This window comes from Oreochromis niloticus, linkage group LG9, assembly GCF_001858045.2.
Source record: "Oreochromis niloticus isolate F11D_XX linkage group LG9, O_niloticus_UMD_NMBU, whole genome shotgun sequence".
Classification (NCBI taxonomy): Eukaryota; Metazoa; Chordata; class Actinopteri; order Cichliformes; family Cichlidae; genus Oreochromis; species Oreochromis niloticus.
The window spans coordinates 12716014-12743417 of record NC_031974.2 but is presented as its reverse complement, the minus strand read 5'-3'; the positions used below and the strand labels follow the sequence as shown (position 1 = coordinate 12743417).

Below are 27404 nucleotides of genomic sequence, written 5' to 3'. Positions count from 1 at the left end.
TTTTCTAAAAGGAGAGAAGAATGCTTTCCTGAAAAAATGTCTCTTAGAAACTGAATGATTCAGCAAATGCTGCAAAAATGTCAGTGAGTCCATATTCCCTTATCTTCATATTTCCACCTCATTGTTCAGGATATTGGAATATGAGCAAAAAGGCAACATAAAATAAATCAGTACAGTTTAAAAGCTTAAAGCTGCACCACATCACCTGCTGGCTACAGCCCAGGTTTGTTGCTGCTTGTTATTTCTCTGTGGCAGCATCCCCACGGATCCCAAAGAGCCTCAGCTCCTGCACCTTCCATCCAGTAGCCCACTGATCTGCTCACCCCAATCCTGACAGCAGGGTGTCCCCTCCTACCAGCAGAGTTTAAAGTGGGCCAGAACAATCCAGAACCTTCTCTTAATGAGCATTTAAATATGATAAGCAGATTAACGCATATTACTGTCAAATTAGTTACGTTTTTGCCTGCTGCAGCCTGGCAGTTGCTTCCAGTGACAGCATGGAGATACTTGCTCAGTAACAAGAAACTAATGAAAACATCCTACAGCCCACTCACACCCTTTTTTCTTCTCATCCCTGTGATGCATTCATGGTGCAGATGCAAATAAAATGGCTCGCAGTACTTCAGCATTTAGCTAGCGTCACATAAGAGGAGCAAGCATAAACCGAGTAAAGGTTTTTTTTCAGAGCCAGGTCATTTCTGATTCTGCTCAGTTTAGCACAAAATGAGTGTGTGAGCTAAATGTAAAGTTAGTCTATTTGTCAGAGAGAGAGAAAAAAAATCAATGTGACAAAATCAGAAATGAGAAAGATGTAGGTAAGAGAGGACAGAAGAGGAAGATGAAAGATGATTTTCAAAGGTAAGGAGTGCTCTGCACGTGAAATTTGCTAAACTGGAATTTTAAATCTTACATGTAACATCCTCGTTCGAGAGCTTTTAAATCAGATGTTGGCGCTATACATGATGTGTAGCTGAATACGTTTGTGAAACTTCCTTGCAAAACAAACTGAATTATACTAATTTTGTGTTATTGAAAGGTTAACATACCAGGCTGTTCAGTGCAGGCTACACTGGTTAGATCACAGTACTGTGGTGAAGTTCACAGTGATTCATTATGCTGGGCTGGTACAGAGCAGGCTATTCATGGTTACTGTTAGGTTACATCAATTAATTAAGGTAATGATTTTAATTCGATCCACTCACCTAATTCTACCTTTTATGTTAGCTTTATACAGTCCAGAGGAAATCAGCTGTATAGCTTATGAGACATTATATCTTGCTGAGTTAATTTGGAGCCTTAAACCCACAAAGAGCAGTGAATACTGGAGAAGCAGCACAGGTCGGGTCATCGCTGCTTGTACAAAGGAGAAAAATCAACTGGACCTCACAAAGCAGATTACTGTGTGACTTCTTTCTAAGTAATTACTTTGCCCATGCTGATCTTAGTGTGACCCTACCTGCTAAATCCCACCTTATCGCCTGCCTAGAACTCAGACCTCCTCTCATAAACAAGAACTTCAAATCTGTCTTTTTCTCTGCTGCTGACTTCCGTTCACCCTCGCCTGCTGGGCTGAATCTTGTTTCAGAAATGTATCATTAGGATGTTGCTTATCATTGCTCTTATCATAAATTCTTAATCATCCTATAACTAAAATTGACTAATTGTGCTTTTATCTGCAACTTGAAATATGAAGTTAAGGAGTTCTGCGCCTTTTCTTTGTGAGCACCTCCGGCCTGTTTGGAATTTTGACTTCAAATATCTACTTCAAAATACCCCACAAAAAGATAGCAGATAGGATGAGGGTGATTGTTTTTGAATCGTGTATCAGAAACTGATAAAAATCAGAAGCACTTTTTGTATGAACACTCTTCTTCAGCATGTTCACATTCACATGCTTATGTTGTATTTGCCCAGGGTGCTAGCTGCTGACTGTCAGTGAAAAGATCTGCCAGCTCCAACTTTCAGGACATTTGCCAGTGTAATTTCCTCCCTTCCAAAAACTGAGCAAACTGACTATAACTTGTTTATGAGTAGTACCTAACAGAAAATCTTTTTAGATAAAAAACATTTCACTAAAAGTTTAAGTTTTCAGGTGGGGAAGGGAGGAGTCAGGGGTGGGGGGCCAATTTATTAGCTGATTAAAACAGATGATGTGGCAGCGGTTTAGCCAGATTTGGCTCACAACTGAGGCAACACGAGGCAAGGACAAGCACAGAGCTGCAAAGACATCCTAAAAAATGTTTATTTTTTTGGTTGAAGACTGTGTGACCTTGTGTGTTTTCAGGGCGCTTAAATTAAAAATTTCAAACTCCAAACGAGATTTATTTTTTTATTTTTTTGAGAATTTCAAAAGCAATACTGAAGGACCATGAACATTTTGCTCTCGAAACTATAGGTGAAAGCTGCTTGTGCATTTGTAGCACCCTTTAGACGCATACAAATGAAGTTAAGCTTTTAAAAACTACAAAGTAAAAATACACTGAACTATGAAATGTGATGAATTGGTGCAAAAATTGTGCAACTTAAGTTATAATAACCTCTTTATTTTGAGGGTGTGGTAAAGCAGTTCAATTCTAAATTAATTTTTACAATCTTAGTTTAAAGCATTTTTAGACAACAGTTACATTATATGGTAAGAGTTCTCAGAGATCTCAGTTTTTGTGCCCCATACACAATACAGTTGGAGGAACACCGGTTTTATTAACAACTGAGAACATAAACATTTACTGGGATTAATTGCTACACAAGGCTCAGACATGGTGACATGCTAAAAGCTAAACCTTAACGCCGAAATTTAACTTAAACATTACTAGTCACTGAAGTCCTTGTGGACTTGTGGAGTATTCTGTACATATTAATAAATGATACGTGTATATACAACCATGCTCCTCAGCATGTAGGCAAAAAGTAGAGCTTTAATAAATCAGTATAATTTAAGATCTTTTAAGTTAAATGCTCATCTTCTTCTCTCAGAAGAGGATACTAGAGGTTGCTCTAGCATCCTCTTCTGTTACACCAACCCTCTGCATGTCCTTCTTTACTACATCCATGACCCTCCTCTAAGGTCTTCCTCTTGACTGACAATGCCATATTCAGCATCATTTGCCTAATATAGCCACTATCCCTCCTCTGCACATGTTCAAACCATCAGCCTTGCTTCTCTAACTTTGACTCCAAACCACCAAACCTGTGCTGTGCATCTGATATATTCATTTCTAATCTTATCCATCCTGGTCGCTCCCACTGAAAACATCTTCAGCTCTGTGTCCTATCTTTTTGTCAGTGTCACCCTTTCTAAACCTTACACAGCACATCTCAGTACCACCTTGTAAACCCTTCCTTTCACTCTTGCTGCTATTCTTCTGTCACACCTGTCTCCACCCACCCCGCCCTGCCTTCACTGTCTTCTTTATCTCTCTTTTCTACTATCTATTGCTTTAAACTACTTGTACTCCTCGCCTACTCTTCACTTTTCCACATTTCCCACTCAGTCAAATACGTAATCTGTGTTGCTTCCACTGACTTTCATTCGTTTTCTCTATAGTGCATACCTCCACCGTTCCAGGCTCTCTTAGACCTGCTACTACTACTCTCACCACAGTTCAGTGTTATCTGCAAATATCATAGTCCACAGAGACTCCTCCCTCATTTCATCTGTTAATATTTAATCAATAATGAATGCAATCATTTTAATTAAATGAGGGCTCTGCCTGTATTCACATAGTGAAAGCAGAAAATGAACTGGTATTTTTCCAGTGATTTTCTTGTCTTATAGATCTCCAAAAGCAGCTTTTATACTATAACCCGCATTTACATATTATGTGTACTATTTATCACACACACTCAGAAGGACAAACTGGGGGACTGCGACTCAGCACATTGCAAAGAACATCAAGAGGAAAACTGGTAAAATGATCCAATTACACAAAACAACAGTTTTTCACCAGTTGTAAATGGGACTATAAATTGGATATCTAATTCTGTATGTACCCTTAACTTCTATGTTCTCAACCAAGTACTGTATTTCAAACTCTGACAACAAATTCTCTTTTTACACTAATAAGCTGTAGGGAGGTTTACAGTAAACAGTAAATTGGACATTTTAAACCCAAACAAATCTTAGGGTGAAGACAATTTAGATTCCTCCCTCCTATTCCTGAGTGCTGATCTAATCGTTGCTTCTGCAGCTCATATTTTTAATTTATAGCTTGCTTCAGGTAAAATGTTGAAAATCTGAAAGGCTGCACAGGTTCTCCCACAGCATAAAGCTGGTCACCCAGGTGAATTAAATCATTACCATCCCACCTCAAAATTGTCTTGCAAAAACCTTAAAGTGCCTAGTAAACGTTCCACTGACACTGTGTCTTGAGTCAAATAACATTTTACAGTCAGAGCAGTCAGGATTTAGATCATGTATCAGCGCAACATCAGCAGCAATTTGTCTTTAATATTATAAAAGCCCTCAGTAATTCTGAATATCACTTTACACTTTGCACAATGTTGCAAATAGAACTTAGACAAGACTCTCCAAAGCTTTCAGGTAGAGTCTCTTTGCCATCAGTACAGGTGTTCCTCAGGGATCCATTCTTGGACCTCTTTTAATTCCCCAATAAAAGTAAATATCATCTTTGCCACCTTTGCATTTTTATGCAGATTACAATACTTTATATCCCATTGGCTGTTCCATTGATCTGGCCATTGCAAATGTCAGTCTTCTTTAGTTACATTGCAGAATAAAAGAGACTTGCGGCTGTTCACTTATTCACAAGGGGTCGCCACAGCAGGTAGCTCCGCATGTTTGATTTGACAGATTTTTTTATACCTGTTGCCGTTCTTGATGCAACTCCAAAGCATTGGTGTTGTTGTTGGCTTGTTTTGAACTCACATACAATTAAGTACATGGTATTTGCAAGGTCACCTAAAAGTATTCATCCAATGATCTGTATGCAAACATACGTTCATCATAAAAGATTTAAAAACTGAAACTGTAGATCAAATACCTATATTAAACAGAAAAAAGCTTCTCATTCTATACTGCAGCTACACCCTCTGATTTCACTAGCACACCATACATATATATATATATATATATATATATATATATCTCAAACAGCAGCTGAGAGGGATGAGGGAGGGATTTGGACAGCAATAGCCAAATTCTGTAATGCTGGTGTTGTATTTTACAGGCTGTGTTTGCATTGTGGCATTTCTGCTCTAAACCCATTTGCATCTCTTCCTCTTTGTCTGTGTATGTATGCGTGTGTGCACTCATATTTGTTTGAAAAAACAAAGAGACAGTGTGACAGAGGCTGGCAGAAATAAGTGTGCTGTGTTTTCAGAAAGCCCTGTTTTTAGACTGTGACATCTGACGAAGGAGGAGGGGATGAACAGATGTACTTTGCTCATGCGTCTGACAGGTGTACCAGAAAGCTCTCTCCCCTCTCCACTTTACTGACAAGCAAAGCTTGCGCTCCTCTTTCCAGATCTCCTCTGAGCCGTACTCCTCTCTCCTCCCTTTCCTGTCCCTCAGACACAGACCGGCCCAAAGTACCTGCAGGTGGCACCTCACTGGTGACTTGAGCAACGTGCCTGGGATCCTATTAAAAAAGCAACTCAGTGCGCTGTGTTCTCTCAAGTGTAAAGCCTATTTCATTCCCTACGAGCCAAACAGCTTGCAGTCGCTTGACGCTCTGGTGGTTTGTTGCAGATGGAAAATAGAACTGCAGAAGCTTGGGCTTGTTTGTTTTTGCCATTTGGTTGTGATCGAGATACAGTTTGTGGCATGGAGTTGACTTGGCTAAGAACCAAGGCTTGCACCCTATAAGCTTTTGTGGACACGCCCAAACTTTGGACAGACCAAATTTAAGAGTTTTACTAAAGAAAATCAAAACAAGACCATATTAAACAGTAATTATTTAAGATTTTATCAATTTAGGAGTAATTTATGCAGTTTTTAAAAATGTAAAAGCTTACTCTGGCAAAACTTTGTTTCTGCATTTCAAAATTCTCCCAAATGGCTCTCAACTGAGAATCAAAGGTTGCATATTTTGGCCTTGGAGTCTTTCAGCTGTACTGATCCAATTTTGAGATGTTTTTCTGGATTTAACAAAAAAAAAAAACAGCCTTGGGTTTTATTGTGCATTTAAATGCTCTTTGATAATCACACTTTGTTTGTATTTTTGGAAAAGTCATTTGAACAAAACTGCCCAGAAAGTCAATGAAAATTTTGGTTCAAAAGTACTCTTGACACACACAAAACAAAAAACAAGAGCTGAAGGTAAACATTTATCTGAATGAAGTTTTGCTTAACGGTGCAAATTCATGTACTGCATTTTCCTATTAAAAAACCCCACTTCATTTCCAGTTTGGTATTGGGTTGCAATTAAACCATCAATGGAATGTTATTTTCACATTCTGAATAACTTCACAGCTTCTGGAATGGGACTATCTGAGCAGTACATGAATGTGGGATGCAGAGTGAGACCCTGTCCGCATATAGATGATAAAATCATCGGCAACTGCTGCTGTAAACATGCCAAGTTCTGGTTTCCCACTCCATCACGTTTCAGTCAGCAGTAACTCAACATCTACCAATTCCTCCAACTGGTTGTCGCCTCAGCTGCTTGCCTCAAAGTTCAGATTAATGTAACTGGGCTACTTGTTTGTTCCCTGTCATTGCTACAATTAACAATTACAATTAATGCTCTCCCACTGCTACATCACTTTTCTCATAAAATTAATCTTTGAAAAAAAAATCCAATTGGTTTATTTATCAGGGCTGGTTAATATTAATGGATATGAGACTATAATATATGATGCAAATAGCCAGATTCTAGTGAAAGTCATCATCGAACAGGTAACATAAAATTATACAAAGTACAACTGAGAGTATATACAACAGGACACATAATAAAATACAATTACAATGATATATACAGAGGATTTACCATAATAACTGTATTTCCTTTGCCTTAAAAGAAATGAGAAGTTATTCCAATATTTATTTCCCTTTAGTGACAGCACAATTTGTTCAAAAGTAGTTTCACCTGTGACGAACGTCACAATTTCTTTTAGTGATGGCACCAGTACCAATCCCACTGACAGTCCTTTGGCAGGGCAATGCAACCCTATATATAAAACAAAAATACCATGTTTACAAATCTCAGATCTCTAAAGATGTGTTTAATCAAAATATGCCTGTCTTCAAAAGTGATTCTGTTGTATTGATTATTGCTCTATCTGTTAATGACCAGGTAGTACAACAATCATCAATGTGCTTCATATAGAATGAAAAGATTCAGACAGAATTGGCTATCAGAAATAATAATTTGCTGGAAATGTAGCCATTTAAATGTTTAAACCGTGTGGCAGGAATTAAAGAGAATTATTTAATTGACGTTAGCTCAATGATGTAAGGGTTAGAACTGGAACATCAAGAAGGTTTTAATCCGGTGGCTGCAGACTCTCTACATGGAGTTTGCATGCTTTCCCTGTGCCTGCGTGGGTTGTTCCAGCTTTTTCCCCACAGTCCAAATACATGCTCATTATCTTAATTGCTAATCCTAAATCAACCGTACATGGTAACCTAACAGCCTAAGATCAATAAGCAGCTAAGAAAATTGATGGATGATTTTCTTAAATTGATTCTTCGAATCTGCACAACAATCAAAACTAGAGATTGCTAACATATAACCAGTCCAAATCAGCATCAGCATACATAAAACAGTAAATCTTCCATCTATGAACTTTTTCTCTTGTTTTTTAAAGGCAATGACCTGTCAGGAAGTGGGCTTGGATCTGTATAGTGTTAAAAATTCCCTTTCTTCCCTGACCTTGATGCAAAGGCTTTGTTCTTTATATATATTTCTACAGAAGGAACTGAAGAATGCCAATTTATTTCTGTGTGTCTAAGTTTTAAGAAGGTGGTACAAAACAGCAGGCTAAATGGACTTTCCTAAAAGAAAATTAAGACCATTAATTTAGTCACAGCTAAAACTTAAATACTTTGATTAACACAGTGAGAAATCCTTTTAATAAAGACTTCAAATATACCCAAGGCGATACGGAAAACACGAGGAATTTAAATCACAACTGTTCCATAAAGTTTTCGCAAAGCTTTCTTTGGTCCTTGCAGAAATCGAATACAAGCTAAATTCAGTATCCCCAAGACAATGTTAGTCAGATATTCAAGTTAAAACACGGCAAAAGGGATTTGTCCGTTAATCAAATGTATCTTTCCTTCTCTTCTCTTTATTGATTAATGAAAGATCCAACATGAATGAAATCACAGTACTAGCTCTATCTTTATCATATCTGTCAGTGATGGTAGTGGTGAATCTGCAGCATGGGTTTAATCTTTCCTTTGGAGGCACAGACTCTCGATCAAACAGCAAATCACACTGAGGGCACAGTAGCAGCCCCAAATCCCTGACTTCAACACTGAAAAACGAGGCAAAATATACAGATTCACATGAGATAAGTCTGCAAGCACGAGTGCGTGATGGGAATATTTGGTTACTGTGAGGACACAGTAGAGACATTACTCTGCCTTTCCCTGGTCTGAATAGCAAACTTTAATCATTATGTGAATCTTGGCTGTTGAACTTGCTGGCAAAATGCCTTTAAAGACATTAAAGGGAGATTCAAACAACCGAGTAAAGGGATTAGTTTCTGAAGAGTAGTCAATGACAAACTGCCCTTCATTAATGGAAATTTCTTGGGTAAATATACATTAATGCATTCACATTTTAGAAAAAGTGTGGCTCATTACATTGGCCTAATAGACGTGTCAGATATATATTTTTATAATTTCATCGTGACTAATGTTTTAATTTGACTGGCATTTTGACCTTTCAAGTAACATAATTGTTCCTGTTTCATATTTCAGAGTTGATTGCTTTGCTTTAAATAGCTCGCCGTGTTCTCTTTAAAGAGACCAAATAAGTCCAATTATTTTAAAAGCATATTTCATATGGCCATCAAAGCTTACAATGTGCAGCACATCCTTGACGCTTTTATTCTTTTTAAAAGTGGAATTAGAAAGAAATTAAAAGCAAAGTGTATCCGCCATCATGACTTTGGAAGACTGATGCCTGGGTTGTGGTAACCGCTGCGATCCGAAAATGGCTGTGAAAAGCAAATCTGCATAGGCAAACACAAGCAGAGAACACACACACACACACACACACACAAACACACACCGAGTCGGTCCATCTCTTGAACAGACAAACACGGTGATTCTTATTTCTCTCACAGGGAGAAGTCCAGGTGCTGTAACCTTTTGCTGCTAGTCCTATCAGAGTGAAAAACCCAGCTGTGTGCCGGGAATGACATACTGCAAATAGGCCTTCAGCTTCTTATTGGCATTCAGCGAGCCCAACACTTCTCTTTTTCTCTTTCTCGGTCTCTGTGTCCCCAACTCTCCTCTCTCTCTCTCACACACACACACCTACAGATCCACTTCCCCGCTTGTCACCGTGCATATTGATAAGCCCATCCAGAGCACCATCTTGTGGACATCTCCGACTCTGGCGGTTGTCTAAAACGTCCCTTTTGATTACATTCAATTAAGCAACTGACTAATCAGCTTCAATCAAATGTCTCCGGGTGCTCTTTCTGTAATGGCACAATAGGAGTACCTCAAGAAAAGCAAAAGCTTGTTTAATTTTAACTTTAACACATACCATCATTAGCACTGTCTCACAGGGTTCACCGAGACAGACGGAGACGAGGTCTTACATAAATAGATGGTTTTAAAGTTTTAAAGTTGGATCAAAGGAATAAGTTTTCAAGCAAGAGCAGAACTCTGCAGGACTTTTTGCATGACTAGCAGCAGTAAACGTGACTAACAACACACTCTGCCATGACAAACGCAGCTCTGGTCCTCTCACCCACAGATCCAGCTACCCCCCACCAGCACATGTAAATTAAAATAAAAAATCCAATGTGTGTACGTATGTGTGTGCTGCCATGATCTCTGTCCCCAGGGTGTGTAGCGGTGCAAACCCCACTGCCTGTGCTCTGGTGCAGCCATCTGGATCACAGTGGGAAGCACCTGCTCGCAGGCTAACACTTTAACACTGCATCTGCTATGCTCCCCTCGCCAATCATTTCCACCTGAAAACCTTTTCCTCTGTATTAGGAATAAATGTTTTCCCCCAAAAGGCATCAAGTGAATGGATTTCAGAGCAAATGTGTCCTACTTGTTAAGCTTTTCCCCAGATTTTGCTGTCACTTCATTCAGTTGAAGAAAAAAGGGAGAATACTTCCTGCTCATACTCCGTTTTACAAATATAATTCTTTGAAGCTGGCCTTAATCAATATTTCTTGATAAAAAAGTGGATCAAAATAATTTGTATAATATGAAAGGGGTCAATCATGGTGGCAATTCCTATCATTTCGTTCACTGTGACCAGTCCTGCTTTTAGGGAGGTAGCTGTATTGATCAGAGGCGCTATATCATATCAAACAACTAGCTATGAAAACAGTGAAGACTGAAGTTGCTAAAAAGACAGATATTTTACCCAGTAGAGACCAAACCAAGCATTAAAACCAGTGAATTGTAATGTTTTTGTGTCATTTCCATGTGAAAACAAGAACAAGTCATTGTTCAAAATCTTGCCACATCAACTCAAGAAGTGAGGTCAGTATTTACAGCTTCTTTCTGTTGCCCCCATGTGGCCAAAAATCTCCTTGCAACCTTTTCCAAATACTTCCACTCTTATCTATTCAGTTAAACTCAATTCTATTTTATTCATTTTTTTAAACAAATCACAAAAACAGTCAAGGCACTCATAAAACCCCTACAATATTACAATGACAAAACAACAATCACACAACCTTCTTTGGGCAAGGACTTAGTGACAGTGGGAAGGAAAAACTCCTTTTTAATAGGAAGAAACCTTTGGCAGAACCAGGCTTGTGGAGGGGGGAGCCATCTCCTGTGACCGGCTGAGGGTTATGGAGCTACCCATCTTCATCATAGGTAGTGAAAGCCATCACTCAGGTCAGTATTTCTATCGTGCCATCTTCACCTTGAAAATCTAATCTGCAAGGTTATTTATGTCAACACAGCCGAGTGCAGATTTGTTTACCAGCCTCACTTGTGCTCTTACCTCACTCCAGATTTATTGACCAACTAACTCAGAGGTTGCCACTGAGACAAGCAATCAGCTTGGTGCTCGTACACCCATGACCTCTGATGTCAAGTTGCTACAGCGGGATGCAGCAGCAGCATACTGATAACGGCTCTCTGCTTGCAGGTGGAGGCAAAAAATCTATACTTCATTTTCAGCTGCCCTTCTGATAGAAATGACGGTGTGAGGCCCACAAATAGTTTGTACATTATTAGCTGATGAAATCGCACAGACACCAAACAACATAATGCAGTCCACAGAAACAGCAAAACCCAGCTTGATATGGCTTGACAAAAATATCACTGTATTCTTTCACTGCAGAACGTTTGTTTAACAAGTAACGGACCGGTGTGTTTGCCTTAGCGGCATGTAGCAATGAGATTGCAATTGCAGCTGATTCTCTCCAGGTGTGTACCTAGGTTGCCAGTAATACCTCTTTACCAAACTGCGTCTTACGAAGAGTGGCAGCTGGAAGCTGAGATCACATTCAGGGTCACACATGAAATCACTGAGACGTTTTAATATATCAAAAGCATACATAATGCTACCATTTCATTTTTATAAGTATAGTTCGGTCCATTTAAAACTCAAATCAATAGAAGTCAACAAGTTGTCATGCTAATATACTAATAACTATTGCTCAAGACTATTTTACAAACAGTTAAAAGAAAGTCTGGCTGCCTAGAACCAAAATATAAAGAAAAAAAATCAGGAAAGTCTCAGATTTTTCCACAGTACTGTATTTCTTAAAAGTTTGAAAATTAAAACTAAAGGACTACAGGGAATCATGAATGCAAGTTTTGATAATGTGGTTTAAATATATATCACTCTCACCTTCCAACGTGAGAATGTGTGAACAATAAAACTTTCGAATTGGATTTTTCAGTTTTTCATCTAATTTGATATAAGATATAAAAGTGTTTTTCAAGGGTAGCAAAAGCACAAATATTCTTGTTTTCAGGTCATTCTAAACGAATAAAAACATATAGGCCTTACTCACACTGGAGCACTAAATTTGGCAGGTCACATTTTATATAAGAACCATTTGTACCGAAACTCAGAGGCGAGCATTTCCATCTTCACAAATAGAAGTCGCAGTGATCTCCTCTGTGTCGTCATTTGTGCTAAATGAGAGACACCAAAACATGTCAAAGGGGGTTGAAACCTTGAACTACAAAGAAAAACAAAAATCAAAGAGGTTAGGATGAAATTCATGTAGTTGGGAGAATTCTTTTGAAAAGTTTATTGAAAAATGACTACAAGGCACACAAAGAGTTTTAAAGAGAATCGGTTAATGAAAAGATTAGTCATCTGACATATCAACACTTTATTTTGTTTCATTTAACTTATTGTTCGTGCCATATATAACATTACAGTTTGAATCTGCTCTAATGTAAGCATTTTCTGAGAATCAATAATGACAATAATGTGTATTCAAAGTCTAAAAGAATATTAATAAAATACACAAAGGTGCATAATGTGAAAGAAGGTTACAATTGACAGTGTTCAAGTCTGTCACTGGATTTGATTTCTTTGTGCACATAATACGCAAAAACCTTGAGTTGCACATGAGGTTTCACTCCCATATCAATGCAGCAGGTTCTTGTCAGCTCATCTGTAGTCCTCATTTTGAAGAGAAATGACAAAATGCTTTGAGAGCATATTCAGTCCATCATCTTTGTTCATGGTAATCACTTATTTTTACACCATTATAGCTGAGAGAGGAGTTGAGTGGCATTGTCGATATTGACAGATTCCTTTGGTGACTCTCTGACAACCTAAGAAATTTAAAAGTATATATGTTTATAGCAATAAAATTGTTTTAAAAACACAGCTGAAAGAGTCCATAATTTCCTCCTTTACCTGTATTTGTTTCTTTGGCTCAGGAGCGACTGACTTTGAAATGCTCTTAACATCCCTCTGGACTTCTGTGAAGATTTGATTTAGACTCTCCACTTTCTCCTTTTTCACTGTATTGATCTGTGATACCGCAAATCATGTTAGAGCAGATGCAACAAACACCACGTACAAGGGAGGATACATATTACATGTACAAAAAAACCCCAATAAGCCAGAGAAAACAAAACCGGGAGTAAGAGATGAAAGAGATCTTACATGTTTGAGTGCTGTTGTGACGGGTTTCGCTTTGGTCTTGTTCTTCAAGTGCTTGTTTGCCACTTGAAAGACGTTCTTCTGTTTTTTCCCCTTTTGTTTATTCTTTGCCATTTTACCTGGGGAAAGAACAGCAATCAGCATGGATGCGTTTGTGGAAATGATTTACTTCCTCTACCATGTTCTTCCTCCAGTGATTCCCTGTGTTTGTCTGGCAGTCTCTGCGCTGATCACACACTCACAGATTCATAGATTGCTCCTGATTCTAGACGTGCCTACAAAGCCACCTGATTATCAACACCTCTTTTTACCCCAGTCAAGTTTTACAGTTTTATAAATTTATATATTCACATTTTCCTACACAAACTGCTCAAAAAACAAAAACAAAGCCCCCTCAGTACACAGACGGCTGATGTTGGAGTTTGATTTATAAACTACATAAATTCACAAATTCTTCCTGCCCAGTGAAGGTGACACACACAACTGCAGATTCTGCAAGAGGCGTAATAAGCAATAAACACAGCACAACTGAAATCTATGAGAGAATTCTGCAAAAAGCAAAGACAACGGCAAATGTATAACCTCCAGGGGGAAAAATATATTGCTTTGTCATTTACATTTTTTTATCTTAACCTTATTTGGGGACAATGATTTCACCCAATTTAACTGGTGACTCTGTACATGCAGATTTCAAGGTCTGGTGAAAACTGGAATTAATTAATAAACAAGCATAATTGTAGCTAAAGGCCTTTGCTGATATTATGTGTGTTTTATTTATCTGTTTTTTTTCTTTTCTGGTAGCGTATTTAGCCTTCATTTTTGACAGGACAGTAGAGTAGGGCGGTGGTATCGACTCGAGCATGGGCCCCCATAGTAGCATTTCAGCATTTGCATCACCTGCTCAAACCATCTCTTCATATATTCAGACTCTGGGAGGCAGCCAGAATACCTGAAGTAAACCTGCAGGCACATGCTAAGGAGAGGAGAACCAGCTTTATGCTGTGAGGCTACAGAGCTAACCACTACATTACCCTGTCGCTCTAACCTCATCCGTTTTATTGCCTGCACTTATGGATGGATATACAGCTTATCTGGGTTTGAGTCAATCTAAGCAGAGAAGCCCAAGATTCCCTCACCCGGCCACCTCTTCAAGCTCATTCTAGGGGGACACCTAGTCATTCCCAAGCCAGCTGACAGCTACAGCCTCCCCAGTGAGTCCTGGGTCTGCCCTAGGGCGTCCTTCTGGTAGGACATGCCCAAAACATCTCACCTAGGAGGCACCCAGGAGGCACCCAGGAGGCATCCAAGTCAGATGCCGGAATCACTTTAATCAACTTATTATCTGGGTCTCTGGTGGAAATGTGGAACTTTTCATGCTGTAAGTATGGAAAATATTTATCTTGTGTACAATATTTATCTTGGGCACAAATTAGCACGTCTGAGACCAGCCAGGGAAAAAAAAAGATCTTGCTCAGGTACATAAAAACGCTTCCATTTATCTGGGCTCGGGACTGGCACTAGGAGTGCACTAGTCTGTGACCTGTGGTAACGTTATAGGAATTTCCAAAGAAACTGTAAATGTATCATCAGTGTGTTGCAGTTACATGGAAGGACAGCAACTAGACAACGTGAGAGGGAGACATTGTAAATACCTAATACACATACAGCAGTGCATAGAAAAGAGTTAAGACAAACAGCAAAGAAGAATACCATCAGGAACATAATAATAATAATACCTATTACCGTCTTTAACGACATGTAATAATATTTCAGGCAAACTGAAATCCAGTGCGGTTACCAGCTAGTTAGCTGAGTGCCTCAGATGTTAGCCTGAGTTATAGTACACATAACGACGATGAAACTAAGCGACTTATTCTTATTTGGTGTTATTTATGTTGGTATAACAGTTCGTAAGTGTACAGCTGTAAGATGTTTATACGCCACTTACCGAACTTCCTTGAAGAGTGGCGTTAAAATCCTCGTGCTACTTGAAAACACCACCGTGCCTTCTTAGTGACGTCATTTGCCTGCGACAGAAACGTAACGTTAACGCCCCAGTCACCTGTTTCGCGAGAATAGCTGACTTTCTTTCTAGGACAAATGAGATAAACGATTATTTAATTTCTTTGTATTGTACTGTGAATTAGATCCTGAACTAAACTAATATATTTAGGCTATTTTTAAAATCGTTAGAACAGTTTTAAAGTTCTTTGGGGATAAAATACGGTTTGGGGCACCTTTTCAAATCTCTTGATAATTTAAAATACATTAAAGTTGAATTAAAACTCATTTAGTTCTCAATGCGTGAGTCTGTTTACCCTCTAATTGTACGTCGGGACTAAAAAAAAAAAATAACGACAGGGTTTTTTACCTCATGCGTTGTAGTCTCAATGAACAGCAGGTGGCAGCATACTATCATCTCACACCACCATAACTTGTTTTTGCCTGAAATACATTTCTTCTTTTTTGCTCGCTTTAGGAACTCCACAGCAGAATATCGGCATCCTCCCCCGTCACACCAACCCCCTGCATGTTCTACATGTCTTCTCTAAGATCTTCTTCTTTTCCTCCTGCTGGTAGTTCCATCTTCAACATCTTTTATCCAATATATCCCTATTCTGCACAAACCAAACCATCCCAGCCTTGCCTTTTTCTACCTAATCTGTCCCTCTGATGTACTCATTTCCCATTCTGGTCATTCCCAATGAAACTTTTAACATCTTAATTTCCGCCTCCTGTCTTTTTGTTAGTGCCGCCATCTCCAAAGCATACATCATAGCAGGTCTCACTACCATCTTGTAAATCTTCCCTTCACTCTTGGTGCTATACTGCTGTCACAAATCACCCATGACACTCGTCTCCAACCGCTCCATCCCGCCTGCACTCCCTTCTTCACGTCTCTTGTGCAGTGCCTATTTTTTATTTTGATTTGTAGGCTAAATATTTATATGTATTATAGTCTGAAATAATAATAGAGCAAACTGGCCGTTAATTTCTGTTTTGTGCCTTGATGAACTGCGCATATCAGATATATGTCCTATCATTTCTTGCTCCTGAGGCAGAAGGATAGAGATAATCAGTGAAGCAGAGGTAAGCCAGTCGCCCCAACCACTGAGCAAACTCATCAGTTCGTATCAAAGCTTCACGGATCAGGTCCCTGTACCGGTAACACGTTGCCGTGCTGCCTGGGAAGCAACAGCAGGTGGCACCATAATACCACCACAGCGCCAAAAAAACAAACCTTTTGGGGGGGTTCTGAAAAACCTTATTATGTCATTGTACTCTGAGCTGCGGTAGCAACGGGAAAGCAAGTGTTTATTGAAGATTATGAAGGAAGACGTATGTGGAGGAAGACGTAACACCCCCCGTCCCCAAAACCCCAAGTAAATCACATTTATTTCTGGCGTGCCATTTTACTATTTTGTCCTCTTGACACATTCGAAATACACACATGCTTTTTGCTTAGCGGCCATTTCCTTTTTTTTTTTAATTTAAAAACTTGTTAATGAAATTTGTGACAGTCATTTGCACCTTGTCTTTATCAGTGAACACTGGCTCATGTGACACTGGCCCATTGTGTCGGCTTTATTGCATCACTGACAGCCATCATGCAAATCATGCAGCAAATTGGCCTTTTAGTTTTTACTTTGTTTTTTATGAAAATCATACCAGACAAGCTCTAAAGTTCATATTCCAGAGCCCCCCTCCCCCGCCATTTCACACGCGATTTAACACTAGAAGTCCCAGGCTTTTCTAACCCTCTGTCAGCTAAGTGGAAGCTAACTTGGCTAGTCTTTTAGCATCAATTCATATGTAAATTGGGTCGTTACCTGAGAATTGTGGAGGGGAGTGGGGGTGTGTGAATGATTGCGGATTTCTAACTGCAAACTGCCTCTTTGTTTGTGTGTGGGGAGGGGGAACTGCTAAAAGCTGTGAACTTCATTTTGTGTTCGTCTTGATGCATTCTCAATCATCCAGGAAAATAAATCTCCAAAAGATTTATTGATAAAAACAGTACAAAAAAACCAAAAAATATTTCTACAAAAACAACCATTTGTACACATATTTACAGATAATAATAAAAAGTGAGTGAGTACATTTCAATCACTCACAATCCTGGCACTGCCATGGTATCTGTAGTCTGCATTTACCACATGTGTATCTGTAGCAGTGAACACATCGCACAGTGGCATGATTGTTCTTGCATTTGTGTTTGACCTGACACGTGGCTCTTTTTGCAGGGCTAGGTGTGGAGGGTTGTGTCCGAAGCAACTGTTCTTTTCTTGCCTTCTTCCCAGCCATATGAGAGTTAGCCAACTCTCTTGCAAGCTCCACCAGGAAGTCCACCCGTCTTTCCTGCGTCCCGGTGCATGCTTGATACAGCACATGTGCATTCAGTGCTGCCATGTCAATCATGTTATAGGACCGTGTACTCCCGCACCATCTGGTCCATCACATCCACGCCACACTTTGTGGTGTTGTAAAGGGCGACAGTGTTTAGCTTCCTTTTGGTGGTGTTATCAGTCTGAACCACGCTGTGCATGCTGCTAAGAATATAGACTGTCTTCTTCCATTTGGCTGCATACGCCGTCAGCGTGGCAGCAGAGGTTGAAAACACCTAAGAAATAAGATAAATTGTTATTTCCATAGCACTTTTACACACAATGAAACACATAAACATAGAACCACAAAAGACCTGCAGCCTACCTGAGTGGTGAATTCATTGCGATTTGTGTATCTAGCGGATTGAGGAATTTCCCGGCGAATCTTGCTGACTGTGCCGAGGATGGTGGTTTTCCGTCTAAGAAGTTTTTGCGCAAGTGAAAGTGATGTGAAGAAATTGTCCGTGGTAACATTTCTGCCCTTGTCTAGGAATGGTTCCATCAGCCTCATCACTACATTTTCAGACAGTCTCTCCCCACTGGGACGATTGGGGTCCTTGCCAAGATATGTGAGGACATTGCAAATGTACTTGGATTTTAGGTCGCAGGCCACCCAAAACTTGATCCCAAACTTGACAGGTTTACTTGCAATATACTGCAGGAAACAGCACCGAGTCTTTGATCTTGATCTTGATCAAAGATCTTGATCTTGCGGGGGGTTACTAGGGTTCCATCACTACGTGACTGCTGGTCAGCAAACCTGGGAAACCCACAGATCATTGGAACTATGCCGCGTAACCGCTTCCAAGACATCATGCAACACCTACGCTTTGATGACAGGTCCACCCGCAGTGATCGAGCAAAGACTGATAAGTTCGCTGCAGTTTCCAGTGTGTGGGGATCATTTGTCACCAACTGCATCACGTGCTACAACCCTGGTCTACATATCACCGTTGATGAACAGCTCTTCCCATCAAAGACTCGGTGCTGTTTCCTGCAGTATATTGCAAGTAAACCTGACAGGTTTGGGATCAAGTTTTGGGTGGCCTGCGACCTAAAATCCAAGTACATTTGCAATGTCCTCCTATATCTTGGCAAGGACCCCAATCGTCCCAGTGGGGAGAGACTGTCTGAAAATGTAGTGATGAGGCTGATGGAACCATTCCTAGACAAGGGCAGAAATGTTACCACGGACAATTTCTTCACATCACTTTCACTTGCGCAAAAACTTCTTAGACGGAAAACCACCATCCTCGGCACAGTCAGCAAGATTCGCCGGGAAATTCCTCAATCCGCTAGATACACAAATCGCAATGAATTCACCACTCAGGTAGGCTGCAGGTCTTTTGTGGTTCTATGTTTATGTGTTTCATTGTGTGTAAAAGTGCTATGGAAATAACAATTTATCTTATTTCTTAGGTATTTTCAACCTCTGCTGCCACGCTGACGGCGTATGCGGCCAAACGGAAAAAGACAGTCTATATTCTTAGCAGCATGCACAGCATGGTTCAGACTGATAACACCACCAAAAGGAAGCCAAACACTGTCACCCTTTACAACACCACAAAGTGTGGCGTGGATGTGATGGACCAGATGGTGCGGGAGTACACGGTCCGCAGAGGAACACGGCGCTGGCCAGTTGCCGTGTTCTATAACATGATTGACATGGCAGCACTGAATGCACATGTGCTGTATCAAGCATGCAACGGGACGCAGGAAAGACGGGTGGACTTCCTGGTGGAGTTTGCAAGAGAGTTGGCTAACTCTCATATGGCTGGGAAGAAGGCAAGAAAAGAACAGTTGCTTCGGACACAACCCTCCACACCTAGCCCTGCAAAAAGAGCCACGTGTCAGGTCAAACACAAATGCAAGAACAATCATGCCACTGTGCGATGTGTTCACTGCTACAGATACACATGTGGTAAATGCAGACTACAGATACCATGGCAGTGCCAGGATTGTGAGTGATTGCTGAAAATGTTGAAATGTACTCACTCACTTTTTATTGTTATTTGTAAATATGTGTACAAATGGTTGTTTTTTTGTACTGTTTTATCAATAAATCTCAGCAACAAAGGAAATACACCCATGTGTGTTGATTTCTCCCTAAGGCAAACTGAAACACAAGTTTCCTTGTGGCTCAGGAAACTAACCACTCCAAGTGGTTCAGCATGGCCCCACCTTATTTACATAACAAAAGCAGCTGTTCACAGGTGATTAAGGATATTAGCTAAAAGCCTACCAGCCATTTGGCTCGACGGTGGGTTTTATAGGTAGAAAAGCCAAATGGCTCTTCTCTGGGACTTCTAGTGTTAACGATTACTTTGTGCGTTTGCAGACATTTGTACTCACTGGTGTTTGCGACAACTTTTTGTGTAATTATTCCAAATCCATCTATCTCTCTATCGATACCTGGTGATTGTTTGCGCGTTACTGCAGCAATATCTCCACTGTCACGACTGTAGCCTACTGTCCGTCTGAATGTGTCATTGGGCTACGTGTCTTCTTCACTTCCTCACATGACAGACGCGTAAAATCCGTTAGATGAAAGGTGAGCACGCGCTCGTCGCGCTCGAGAGATAGGTTAAGCTTCATCACTGCTGGCCGATGAAGCGTTTAAACCACCGCAGATTCAGTGAGAGAGAGAAAGACAGAGAGAGAGAGAGAGAGAGAGAGATCCATTGATCCGCTGTGTTGCAGCGTTGCGGTGCATCTAAACTCCTCCCGGGCTGCCGGACGGACACGCCGCACACTGGGACCCTATATAAGCTCTGCAGCTGTCAGGTGGAGGACAATAGCTGCTCTGCACTGGGGGACGAGTCGCTTTAGGGGATTACAGCTCTGCTCACTCATACATCCAAACTGTCACCATGTCTTGGGGATACAAACCAAACAATGGTGAGCCGCTGATTGCACTATATATATATATATATATATATATATATATATATATATATATATATATATACATATTACTTCCCAGTCCTACCAGCAAGCGGGCTGCTAAATGAAAGAAGGACAGTGCATTCACGGATCACTGCGGAGATTTTTTTTAAATTCATTTATTTAGCCTGCTCTGCATATTTGGAGACGCGCTCACACCTTCAGTTCCCAAATGCGCAGATAATTTAATACATTTTTAAAAGAATCTATTTATAGATTGATATTAAATACAATGTTATTATTATTATGTAATTTCCAGGACCTCAGAAATGGGTTGAAAATTTCCCTATTGCCGATGGAGTCCGTCAGTCTCCCATTGACATCGTACCGGGCCAAGCATCATATGACGCGGGGCTGAAGCCGCTCGACCTGAAGTACGACCCGTCCACCTGCCTCGATATTCTCAACAACGGGCATTCCGTCCAAGTGACCTTCGCGGACGACACGGACAGCTCACGTGAGTGTGATGTTAATACTACCCGCACTCATAAAGTCATAACCCTCCAGGCTCTGATTCAGATTTCTCGGAGAAAACACATTCTCTTACATTCATATTACTCACAGTGACTGAGAAGCTATAAGATTCTTGGATCCAGGCTTGCAGACAATAAAAATCAGGCTCCTGAGGATGATTTACACAATGCAGTCATCTTCACAGCTGCCACAGACTCAAGCTTTAGACTAGAAAGACATTAATACTGTGCTTATATTAATATAGATGCGTCCCAGATTCCTTAACACCACGAGGCTCTTTGCATTAGCGATGGCACAGGTTTTATGTCGTTTTTGAAAAATGAAATATGTTGTTTTTACAATGAATACATTTGCTTAAGGTGCGGAGGTCTCGTTCAAAAGGCAAGCACAAAGCGCGATTGAATTGGTAATCTAAACCCTGGTAAACCTTTCCCACGCTAGCTCTGCTAACAGTGAGGTCAAAAGCACAAAAAAAGGAAGGTTACTCATACACGAGCTTTGTTAATTATTAAAGTACCCATGTGTGCACAGAAAACAGTTACTATGAAATTAATGCTAATATCTTTCTCTTTCAGTACAATATTATTTATTTATTCATTTGATGTGTGTTTTCATTCTGGTCATATTAAAACTTCTAAATAATAAACAAAACATAAAAAAGGACATGTCCTCCACTTATGTTTAGGATTACTTTGGATTTCAGAGTGATGACTGTTTTCTTTTGATTTTCTTTAGTAGCTCTCATAGGGGATAATCAAGACTATGGTTGCATAATCAACTTAGTCACAGGGATAAAATCTCTACTGCTCACACAAACTGGTTTCTTATGTTTTCTGAGAATCTTGTACCTGTTTTAGGCCCGGCACTTCTAAGAAAGGTGTCTGTGTAACACATTCATGTCATGCTCCACTGATTCTTCATTTTTCATGTAGCCACAGATTCCTTTTTTTATCATTCGAGGCCAACAGCTGCCAAATAAATATCCTGTTTTGGGAGGCTGGGGACTCCATATGATGTTGCACCAGAAATAGAACAATATACAGGATTAATTGCTACTGTTTGAACTACTTTGTATTCTTTAAATAGATACATTACACAGCAGTGGAAAGAGGTCTGGTGTTTACAATACCTGGACATTACTTTGAACTGAATGTAGCCATAAGTTCGAGCTGGGTTGACACAACAGGAACTGAGACTGCATCCATGGAAGTGTGTCACAGTCACAGCGTCTGCATGTGTGCATCACATCTTATTCCATTTCCTTTTGTTCACAAATACATCGCTTTTGAAGTGTTTTTCTTGCAGGTCAGATCTTTTTATGTCAGTGCTGAACAGTGAAGCACTTTTATCCACATTCTGCCATTTTTCTCTCTTTCTGCAGGTTTAACGGATGGACCAATCTCAGGGTTATACAGACTCAAGCAGTTTCATTTCCACTGGGGAGCTTCTGATGACAAGGGCTCTGAACATACTGTGGCTGGGACCAAATATCCTGCTGAGGTAGAGAATCTCTGGATCATTATGATAATACCGAGATGGCTGATTAATGTTGATGTACAGTAACAAAGAGATTGGGTTGGCGGGGCAAATTAGAGGCCATTAAAATTTGTCAGTGGCAAATCTTGTCTAAAACAGAAATCTCATTGGTTGAATTATAATGGATCGAAGAAGAAAGGCCGCCTGGGAGGAAAATATGAGCAATTAGGGAGCTGGCTTCTTTTCCCATCATGTTTGGCAGCATGTGTGGTTGCAGTTTGATGTGTTTTGCCACAAATAGTTGCCTTTTCCTTATCTACTGTTTGCTCACCCAGCCATTGCTTAACCTCAGAGAAGCATATGATTGCACTCCCTAAACAGAACTTTAATAGCAGGGGGGAGGTGGGGGGGGTGCATTTAGAGACTCCAGGCCTCTTAATCCATGATTTAGGTGGTTTGGTGAGATAGTATCCATGGACACCAGCTAGTTAGCTGGCTAATTAACCAAGGCGCAGCAGGAAGAGGCTGTTGAAAAAACTGAATCCCTTTATGGCAGAGTGACATGATGTTTTTTGTATGTATCCGTGTTTTTGTTGGCGCAGAAATAAATAGTATAGATGTACTTTTTAATGATGTAATGCAAGATTATTATTAGTTTACTACTTTCCTTGCAGACCTCTTGGGGTCACTGGACCTCATGTTGAGTATTATTGCTTTAATTTTCCCAACATCTGCTTTACGTTATCAAAAATAGAAATAATTATACTATTGTTTCATCTACAGTTTAGATATAAAGTTTCCTTTGCTTTAAAAACTGTGAGGATTTTTTTTTTAATGTAAATGTAATTATATTTCTAGCTTCATCTGGTGCACTGGAACACCAAATATGCAAGTTTCAGCGAGGCTGCTAGCAAGCCCGATGGACTCGCTGTGGTTGGAGTTTTCCTGAAGGTGAGAGAAATGGTTAAAGTATCATTATATGCAGTATTACATCAAAACATGATAAACATTTAACCGCAGTGCATCATTTGTTCTTTTTCAGATTGGTGGTGAAAATCCTAATCTCCAGAAGCTTCTCGATGCCTTTGACACCATCAAGTCCAAAGTGTGTTTCTGTAAAAATAAAATATGTTTTTTTTAGATTTGTTTTCTGATAGTTTTCTTACAATGTTCTTCTCTCCCTGTGTTTTTTAAAGGGCAAGCAGACCTCTTTTGCAAATTTCGACCCCTCTACTTTGCTCCCTGGTTGCCTAGACTACTGGACTTATGATGGCTCTCTCACTACACCCCCTCTGTATGAGAGCGTTACCTGGATTGTCTGCAAAGAACCAATCACTGCCAGCTCTGGACAGGTATGTTTGCTGCAAACAGAGCCCATTCAGCTGCAGCAGAAGGATTGGCTTTATGCCCATGGTCTAGAATAGCTCTGTCTGCAAATCCTCTCTTGTACTACGATCTAAATAAAGGGCTTAATTGTTCAGCTTAACTGCGGGGCTGAAACAAGAAGAAGAAACCTCTGCAGCAGACAGAAATGCAATACAGCAGACACTTGGCCAACCGGGGGAATGAGTGAGAACAAGAGTTCACACAGATACTAGGCGCTTTGCCACAGCGTTATCAGTCACCATGTGGGCAGTCAACAGGAAATATGCATCCCACAAATGCAGCACATTTTGTAGGTGAAACACTGTGACTGTGCTGCGTTTGTAATTTCAGTTACCTAAACACGTCTTACCTAGATTTATGCTTATTTGTAAAATTACAGCTGACGCTATCACTGAAATGAGTATTTGCCTCTTAACCGCCCATTCCTCTAAACTAACAGCCCCCCGGCTGGTTTGTCCCAGTGGATGGAGCCTTGAGTCCATGTGAAGATTAAGTCTTCGTGGTCACATGATTATTTCATGGTGGTGAGAATGTATCTCAGGGGTAAACATATGAGTTGTGTGGATATAACCTTCAGATGTAAGGTCATATATGGCTGGATCTGCAGATAATAACACAGAACTGATTATTTATCAGCTAATTATAAGAGGGTACACCCACCAGATGAATTAGTTTGTCTTAGTAGTGAAGAAACACACTGTGTTCATAATCCTATGTTAATAAATCAAAAGCAATCATATGTTGCTATGATGTAGCCACTCACTTGTTTTTTTTGTTTTGTTTCATGTTCATACAAAATATTTTGGCCAAGAGCTGAGATTGATTATGCCCCTCGCAGATATGTACTGCATGAAAGCTAATTCCTGTAGTTGTTAGCTTAGCTTAGACCAAGTATGGGCAATCAATTTTTCCAACAGACCACTTGAGAAACTGGGACTGTTATGGAGGGTTGAACCAACAAGGTGAATATTTATAAGCTCATTGGTGCAGCCGTCCACAACAGTCCCAGTTTCTCATGTGGCCCTTTGGGAAAATGGCACAAGCAAGGCCAGGCTCCACCCGTCAAGCTGACCATTCAACCTTTTACACAATAGCTAAAATCACTTCTTTTTACCAAGAGGTGCAAAAAATGTATTTATATTCACACATACTTTATATTTTACTCTGATAGCGAATATTTATTTTGAAAGACGTTACTGAAAACTGACATGCTGCTCTTTCTTTACACTGTGTTTTTGCTGGCTTGACTTGACCAGGTAGCAACTAGTTTATGCTTAGTACAAAGACAAGATGCTGTAGCATTGACCCCTCTTTTATAAAAAACCCACCAAACATTTTAATTTTTAAGCATCACATGTGCTCAAATGGGGAATTTGTGTTGTATGTGTTACCTCAGGATTCTGCTCTATGCTAAGCCAAGCTGACAACAGCTGGCTGTAGCATCACATTTATACTTGCAGACTTGGGAATGCTATAAAGCTTCTCATGTCATGTAACTAGGAGCAAGGAAGCAAATAAGCATATAAGAAATGTCAACAATAACATAACTGCTAAGCTCAGTTCCCCAGTGAAAAGCTCTCAGTGACTGAGCAGGGGGAAGCCAGTGTTTTGTGAGTGACAGTCACAGCAGGAATGATTAACGCTACGACCGTCATCTCCTTTTTCACAGATGGCCAAATTCCGCACCCTGCTCTTCTCCGCTGATGGGGCGGCTCCGGACTGCATGGTGAACAACTACCGCCCACCCCAGCCACTGAAGGGTCGCACCGTCCGTGCTTCCTTCAAGTAGTAACCCCTCCCCCTCTTGTGACCTTTTCTGCCCTCTTGCCCTTTCCCTTCCCCTCCCCTTTTGCCTGACACCTAGAATTACCTCTCTTGTAGTAAGCCACGAAGCACACATATCTCTCGCCATCCAGTTTCAGAAGGATGTTAAATTTCTGTGGCCCATGGCTTTCCGTGCTCGACAGTCTAACTGTGAAATGGAGCACTAGGAGGATTTGCATCTCTGTTTCTATATGCATAACGAGCAAGCATAATTGATTTTAAAGGACAAACATTTCACAGTGGTTGCAACAAATTTACAAGGTTTCTGCATTTGCTCTTGCTGTTTTTTAGAGGCATTACACAAGTGTGTGTCTTTTTATTTTACCCTCAGAAAACCGCAAGGGTGAAAAATGAAGATGAATTACTATCGAAATGGTGCTCTTCCTCTAGCAGGAAGCAGAAAGGATAAGCTAGTTTCAGCATGGCAAAGGGAGGAAATGTGAGGAGCATGAGGTGCACATACAAGACCCGCACCCCGGCACACAGGACCGTGCTGCTCCTGGTCTGTCTGTAATCTCTGACAGACTGCCAGCCTCTGCATCACAGCAGCTTAGTGTGACGATGCAGCCTCCTCCATCACATCCTATTGACTCGGAAAAATCCCCCTCTGGCACAAATACACACACATCGCAGATGCAGTCTCGTGCAGACATGATGCCCATAGCACTGACCTGCTTATCGATCTGAATTGCAGAACGGCATGCAGGAACAAAGGGCACGACAGCACAAAGCTGCTAGGGTTGGCTAAATTGAACACCATAGCAGTGATTTATTTCTCTGCTTTTACATCCAGCTCTGCAAGTCTTTCATGTCTGTGTCATCCCAAGATGTGTGGGGTTTTTGAGCTTGAGAACTTATGCAAAATGAGTCTTTACTGATTCCTAAATTTATATTTATAACCAAAAAGCCTCTTTCCTCTTGATGCCATCATAACACAGCAATAGACAAATATAGTGCTTCTTTTAAAAATGAAATGTAATCCCCTTGTGTGTGTTTTTTTCATTCTTTTTTAAAATTTTATTTCTTCAATTCTCATTATGCAGAGTGCTAATGCTTAAAACGCACAGTAATGTTCGGTCGTCCTGTGGGCGATGTCACAGTGGCAAACGCACAACGCCAAGGAAGAAATTATTCTGAAGCCAAGAAAGAGGAGAACCTGCCAACAGACAAGACTATAGTGTCAGCCTGGGGGTCAAGCCCTGTGTAGGAGAACAACTAGCAAAAGGGTATTTATTCTCAAAAGCCTGGTTTAGACCAGTGTACATTTCTGAAGAACTGCAGATGCTTGACTAAGCCAGAAAAGAGATGCCAGAAAGATTGTAATTAATGTAGGAAAACAAGCCTTATGCCAATAATTTGTAGGGCCTTCCTGGGAGTATGTGCTATTGCCATTCTATTTTGGAAGTGGATATTTTAATAGTGAAATAAATATATATTTACAACTTAAATGTGCTTTTTGATTTGTGTGTTTATTTATTTCATCATTATTAATGTTAATGTCTCTTCTTATTCACTCATGCAGCATAGGCTAGCAACATGACAGCTAATATCATAATTGTGAAAATGCAGCTTTAGTGAACTTTGTTGTTTATACAAATGGAAAGCAACGTGTGACGGCAAAAACTGAGATTCAATCAAACTTCCTACATATGTGCAATACGCAGTGTAAAGT

At 40.2% G+C, this 27404-nt stretch overlaps 1 protein-coding gene and 1 non-coding gene across 7 annotated transcripts; one reads left to right on the top strand and one right to left on the bottom strand.

Moving 5' to 3' along the window:
• Nucleotides 1-12351: 12351 nt before the first annotated feature.
• On the bottom strand, nt 12352-21153 carry LOC100697921 (uncharacterized). Of its 6 annotated transcripts, none has more exons than XR_002063285.2 (5): nt 21135-21153; nt 15196-15274; nt 13251-13366; nt 12999-13115; nt 12352-12913 (listed from the first exon to the last, which is right to left on the bottom strand). It is a non-coding gene; the product is annotated as an uncharacterized LOC100697921 (transcript). The 6 variants fall into 6 exon arrangements; XR_003221656.1 differs by lacking the exon at nt 21135-21153 and adding an exon at nt 20042-20056 and having other exon boundaries at nt 15196-15338; XR_002063282.2 differs by lacking the exon at nt 21135-21153 and adding an exon at nt 19982-19996 and having other exon boundaries at nt 15196-15338.
• LOC100698193 (carbonic anhydrase 1) lies at nt 20349-27180 on the top strand. The gene is made up of 7 exons (XM_003439275.5): nt 20349-20527; nt 20832-21029; nt 22428-22546; nt 23381-23473; nt 23565-23627; nt 23719-23874; nt 25578-27180. Exons 1-7 carry the CDS (start codon nt 20500-20502, stop codon nt 25695-25697), a joined length of 777 nt encoding a protein of 258 aa, XP_003439323.1. The 5' UTR covers nt 20349-20499; the 3' UTR covers nt 25698-27180.
• Nucleotides 27181-27404: the final 224 nt, after the last annotated feature.

Bases quoted from the DNA above. Each gene is read 5' to 3' on its own strand.
- LOC100698193 (XM_003439275.5), top strand. From the start codon at position 20,500: ATGTCTTGGGGATACAAACCAAACAATG. The intron at 23,628-23,718 runs GTGTGTTTCTGT...TGTTTTTTAAAG, and splicing joins TTGACACCATCAAGTCCAAA to GGCAAGCAGACCTCTTTTGC. The intron at 23,875-25,577 runs GTATGTTTGCTG...CCTTTTTCACAG, and splicing joins TCACTGCCAGCTCTGGACAG to ATGGCCAAATTCCGCACCCT.